At 55.8% G+C, this 5,886-nt stretch overlaps 2 protein-coding genes across 2 annotated transcripts; both read left to right on the top strand.

The window, feature by feature from the left end:
- Positions 1–1,524: 1,524 nt before the first annotated feature.
- Positions 1,525–3,464, top strand: H310_14538 (hypothetical protein; the record flags this gene model as incomplete). The annotated part of the gene is made up of 1 exon (XM_008882418.1): positions 1,525–3,464. A coding segment is annotated over one exon (1,644 nt), but the record flags the coding sequence as incomplete, so codon positions are not given.
- Positions 3,465–4,933: 1,469 nt separating this feature from the next.
- H310_14537 (hypothetical protein) lies at positions 4,934–5,885 on the top strand (the record flags this gene model as incomplete). Its single annotated transcript, XM_008882417.1, has 4 exons — positions 4,934–5,185; positions 5,241–5,696; positions 5,749–5,838; positions 5,871–5,885. 4 exons carry the CDS (start codon positions 4,934–4,936, stop codon positions 5,883–5,885), a joined length of 813 nt encoding a protein of 270 aa, XP_008880639.1.
- Between the last annotated feature and the right edge of the window lies 1 nt (position 5,886).

Raw genomic sequence — 5,886 nt, 5'->3', positions numbered from 1 at the left:
AAGGCTTGTGTGACCTGGAGCCACCACAGACGGCGGCAGACCTCCAGCAGTTCCTTTGTGCAACCAACTGGTCTGACTGGTTCAAAATCAAACCGATGCATGAAAGTACGGTGCAACGACGGCTCTGTTCTTGTCTTTAAACATCTACCTACGCCCTGTCCTCTCTTTGTGGCCGCACCACGACTTGGGACCAGTTCCTGCAGGCTGTGCCGCCTTGGCGTCATACCAGGCACGACGGCTGTGCTACTTAGCGATATGTGGTGGACGCTACTCTTGTTGTCTTGCGCCGGCTTGCAACCAGCTACCGCACTCAGGACGGTAGACCTTGATGACAAATCCAAAAGTGAGCTCTGTTATCAACCACGCTATCTAACCTTTCCCTACTTCGGCTTCAGGGGGGATCAGTCAATACGTGACGTCACACCATCGCTCCACATCAATTGCATCTTCATGCGCATCTTCTCGCATCTTCTCGTATCTTCGGAAAACTCGTCCAGGTGTCCAGGGTTCTGAACCTAGGACATCTCGAAACCTCGGACAGGCAAATTGTCCAGGTCTCACCAACTTCACACTCTGCAGCACGTACAGTTGGAATCGAGGTTCATCCGAGAACAATTCTACCTCGATGGTGTGCCACCACATACGAGACTTTCATAATTGTGTATTTGATGATCATCCATGCACAGTTGGTCCTCTGCGCTGTGATCTGCATGAGATGTTTCAACGGCGATCTTGCTGCAGTTGTCTGCTAAGTAGCACCCCTGTCCAAGCCGACTGAGAGGTGCTTGTGCACGCCGTCAAAGGGACGCGAGGGACGCATGTCATGCAATTCCAACTCGCCAATGGAGCGAGCGATCGACGACGACACTTGCGAGGCAACATGGATTTCGTCCAGGAGTGTTCTTCATCCCCACACGTGGACGGGACGAACTCTTGGAAGGCGTAATACTGGACGTGTTTGTGTCGGTGCATCGAATCAACTTTGCCTAGCACGGCAACACGCGTCATCCACAATATCTGACACCTCCAAATCGTTGTTGTGGCAATCATTTTGCTGCCTTTTCAGCTCGATCAAACTACAAAATGATTGTGATAGGCGTCTCTAGGTGGCGGCGTGTCATGGCCAACGGCTATCGAAAACTTCAATTCTCAACTGCAGTAGGTTTCCAACTCGGTCGCCGATGGCCGCATGCTTGGAATTTGGTTTGTGCGATGCGTCAGAGTTGGACAGGTTCACGTGCACGGAAAACTCGGGCGAGTGGACGGTGGTCGCGTTCGGCAGTGGCAAAGGAAACGAGTCCGTGTGTCGTGTCTGGAAGTGGATGAAGAAGAGCATGGTGATGTCCAGAGCATTCGTGGCCCCTCGCCGTGGTGCGGGAACAAGTAGTATTTAGTATTTTTTGGTAGCAGTTTAAACTTTCAGTCTACAATCTACATCGGATTAGACCTAATCCCCGAATGCCATGTGTTTGGGGGAGATGTGGCGTTTGTGCCACTCAGTCGGCCCGACTTCATTTTGGATTTCGTCGTCGTACGGGGGTCTCGTGCCGAATGCTTGACTTGGGAGTTCTTTCGAAATTCGCTGTCGGGGCGAGTACGGCCGCTGCCTTGTCCACGCTCCTTGCAACCCCCACCACGAAAGACAACAAGGTCGCCGTCGCCATCGCCGTTGTCGCCGTGGGGGGAGCTGTTGCCTTGGTTGGCAAATACGTTCAAGACCGTGTGGTCCCGTGGTTCTTGTTGGTGAAAACGTACGACTCGATTGCCCCCGAGTCACCCCCGACGCCGCGGTCGTCAGAGTGTGCGCTGTTTCGCCATCTCCCGTGTCTCCGATCTCGTGTCGCTTGGGTGTCGCTCGGCGAGTTCCCGACGCCAATCCACACGGTGACACTCCCCAACGTTGGCGGAGATGGTCAACATCGCACGGTGTACCTCAAACGAGAGGACTTGTCGAGCCCCCTCTACGGTGGAAACAAGGTGCGCACGTTGGAGCACCAGATCGCTTCGTGCGCGCTGCACCACGACAACAACCCCGACGCTCGATACTTTGTTCAGGGAATGTCCGGGTCCAACCAAACGGTGGCTACAGTCGTGCACGGTCGCTGCCATGGGCTGCCCATCATCCCTTGCCTCATTGACGAGGACGAGCCAGACTTTGACAACACGCTCAACCTATTGTCGCTCTTGTCCTTTCGCTTGCCTGACTTGCACGTTTGGACGTCGTACACGACCACGATCGCACCCTTGATTCAAAGTGCTGTGTTCGGGTCCAAGGACAAGGTGTTTGCGTTCGGCGGGAACAACTTGTGCGGGGTTCTTGGCCAACTCGGTGGCATGTTGGAGCTCGCCGAGCAAATCCAGCGCGGGGACGTCCCAGACGTTGACGTCTTGTACGTGGCGGTCGGGTCGGGGTGCACGCTGACGGGTCAGATTCTCGGAGTGTGTTTGGCCCGTCATCTCCACATGAGAGCGTTCCAGTCTCCGTCGTTTCGAATTGTAGCAGTACCTATCTTGCCAGCTATGGCCGAAGAGCACGCGAAAGCAGCGTTCTACAAGTCGTGGTGGTCGAGGTTCCACCCACTGTACCCTCGCTACGGCTTTCGTCGAGCCGCAGCGTTTCTTTCGGGCTGTGGCCTTGACGTAAACTTGGAGCCGCTCGCGACGGACTTCCTGCTGCATCATGTCGACATGATCACCGATCCGGACATCGTGGGGCCGTGTGGTGCCCACAGCGTCGCGAGTCTCGAGGCAGCGACAACGTTTGAAGCGTCGATGGCAGTCGAGGGCGAGTTGCCTCCATGGATGCAGTCGGACGCTTGCCATGCGAGTGCAGTTATCAACGACGTGAACGAGGTCAAGCCGTGGTTGTGTGGCCATTTTACTGCAAAGGTGTTTGCCAAGTTGGTGGCCGACGTGCGCAGTGGCGATGACAAGGCGGTTCGCTTGATGTGGCAAACCAAAAGTTGGGTCCAGCCACGTGGCGACGACGACGAGTGGACGAAACTGAACGACCTCGCTGCCACCAATGACGACGTCAAGTCGTGGGTGAATGGTGGGTTGGCGCATTCGGCATTGCGCCCGGGACGCGTGCAAGTTCCACACGGGAACTCGGACGCGTACCGATCGGTCATGACCTCGATAAGCTCACGTGAACCCAAGCAACTCTAAACCACCACAACACATTCTCTCCGTTTCAAATGGACGCTGCTGGTATACGTATCGGATCCTGTATCGCCGACACAATGACGAATGCGAACTCGATGTCATCGCTGACGAACTTTTGCAGTCACGTTTGTTGCCTTGTTCGATGCGCGCGGGTCTCCAGCCGTCGAGCTACGTCATCTCGCTTCGATGGTGTGGTGTACAGCTCACCACTATCGGAGAACATGAGAAGAGTCAGGACAGGATGTTTGTAGGTGGTATCGTAGGTACATGCGTTGTCATGCAGGATTTTGAGTCCTTCACGTCTGCCTTGCGATCCTCTACATGCACAAAGGACGCGCTGATCGATTCGCGCATGGGTACTTTGTCAGTGCCGAACGGCGTTGGAGAGGCAGGGACGACATGCATGCGCCCGTTTGCCCAGACTCTACCTGAGCAGAGGCGTCAGTCATGCCCTGCTGCGCACAGGTGGAACCCAAGCAGCTCCAAAGCACCACGACAAGTCGCTCCCGTTCAAACGGACACCGTCGTCGTTGCTGGTCGGATGTAGCGGCGTTGTGGCAGAGCTATCACTTTGAATACGTGCCGGAGTTGAAGCGACATTCATCGTGCACAGGAACGGGGAACTGCTCGGTGTGGTTTGTCTCCCTCGTCGCCATACCTCATTGTAGTTGGCTCCAAAGTGGAAAGATCTTATTGTTGGTTGTACCGCGCCTGCTAACGAAAGATGCGCATGCGCTACTCCATGGTTGCCCTTGCCACTCGTCTTCACGTGGTCTTTCAATTGATTGTGGGGGGGTGAGTCCTTGCCGTTGAATTGACCAGACGACAGCTTGCCGTCCAGCCTTGCCACATGGCAAGCCATCATGTGATGGCCAAACGAATCTGAACACTCCATCCCAAACGGCAGCTTGGATGCCCACAAAACATGCGAACATCGTAGAGTCCACGTTCGGCGAACGTGTTGTCTTGGGACTACAGTAGCATGTGCATTGGATATCTAGTGATCTCGAAGTAAGCAACCCAACTCGTCACACAGAATGGAACGTCCAGATTGACTCTGCCTACGTGTACAAGTACGACTCATAACCTTGTGGAGTCATCGGTCGCATCCACATGTTGGCCCAACAGGACTCAAACATTGCGCAGTAAACTCCACACGAAACAATTCCTCGACGCTGGCACCTCTTACTACGAAGAGCAGTACCAACCAAGGACGCCAACCCACGCCGCCTTTCAATTGAACACACGGCGCCAAGGTCCCGCAGCGCGGAATTGCTAGTGGTGCTAGGGTTTCTCCTGTGCGGCAACCGTCCATCTGCGAAATGCGGAAGCGTCGTCGCTGAGAGGCTTACACAGCACACCCCATCCTCTTCAGCTACTCGTGGCATTCCCGAGTTCGACGGAGAATGTGCAGCCGCCAGCCATCGCGACCGCAACTCGGTTGTCGATGTCAATGTCCACTGACGATGCCAAGTTCGTTTAAGTACGTATCTTTCCCTGCAGAGCCGACACACCAAGGACCGTGCCGTACGTGTGTGGCCCACGCTGGAAGTGACGTGGCAAGAGGGGCTCGATCATGAAGTGTCCGTGCGAGATGTGCATATGTGCCAGCCAACGTCGTGCCCTCATCAGGCTGCCCGGACGAGCAGGTGGACCCAACTCACCTTGGGTCGTTCGGTCGCGAAGCCATCGAACTTAATCCGATGCCTTTCACTTCAACTTCTTCCTCCACAGAAAATCACTTTTCCCCCATCGGCAGCACGGCACCATGTACACCCCGATCGGGCCTGCGGGATCGCAACCACGCGGCTTGGCATCGTCGCCGCACAACAAGGCGCTGTTTGTCGTGATCTTTATCGCGCTCGGTGTGCTCTTCGCCGGGTACACGTCCCACAACACTACGACCGAGAACGCGACGCAAGTGGCGCTGCCGGTGGCTAACATGCAAACGCTTCCAACAACGCCATCCTCTCCGCCGTTGTTGGAGAGTGATCCCGTCGAAGCCATTCTCCGCAACTTGGTACAGTGTGTCGCGATGGGTGCTCCCCGTCCTCATGAAATACATCTCTTTGCAGACGTTGGCCCAAAAGGTCGGCCAAATGCTGCAAGTCGACGTGTACAACATCATGCATGGGAAGGTTCGCGATCCCAAGTACGCCCTGAACAAGGCGCGCGTCGCCTTGTACGCGAAACTCGGGATCGGATCTTACTTCAACTCGCCGTTTGCGGGCGGACCATCTCGCCACCAGTCGTGGACGGCGGAGGAATGGCGCTCGATCGTCGATCAAATCCAGGCCATCTACGCCGAACACAACGCAATTCCCATGATTTACGGCATCGACACGATCCACGGCGCCAACTACGTTCGGAACGCGGTCTTGTTTCCCCAGCCGTTGGCCGCCGCATCTTCGTTCAACGTGGACTTGGTCTATCGCATGGGCCAAGTTGCTGCCAAGGACAGTTTGGCGGCCGGGTTGCCTTGGATTTTCAGCCCCGTGTTGGGCATTGCCATGCAGCCAAAGTGGGCTCGTGTACGAAGCACCGTCGCTGCTTCGATGGCCACCTCATGCGTTGTTGCTGTAGAACTACGAAACGTTTGGCGAAGACCCGCACACCGTATCCGCGCTGGGCGTGGCGCTTATCCAAGGGCTCCAATCGACCAACCGCACCGCGGTACGTGTGTGGCTCCACCTGTTGCTGGGAAGAGGCCACCGGTCTGAT

Source organism: Aphanomyces invadans, assembly GCF_000520115.1.
Source record: "Aphanomyces invadans strain NJM9701 unplaced genomic scaffold supercont1.73, whole genome shotgun sequence".
Classification (NCBI taxonomy): domain Eukaryota; phylum Oomycota; class Saprolegniomycetes; order Saprolegniales; family Verrucalvaceae; genus Aphanomyces; species Aphanomyces invadans.
This window is presented reverse-complemented; position numbering and strand designations above follow the sequence as displayed.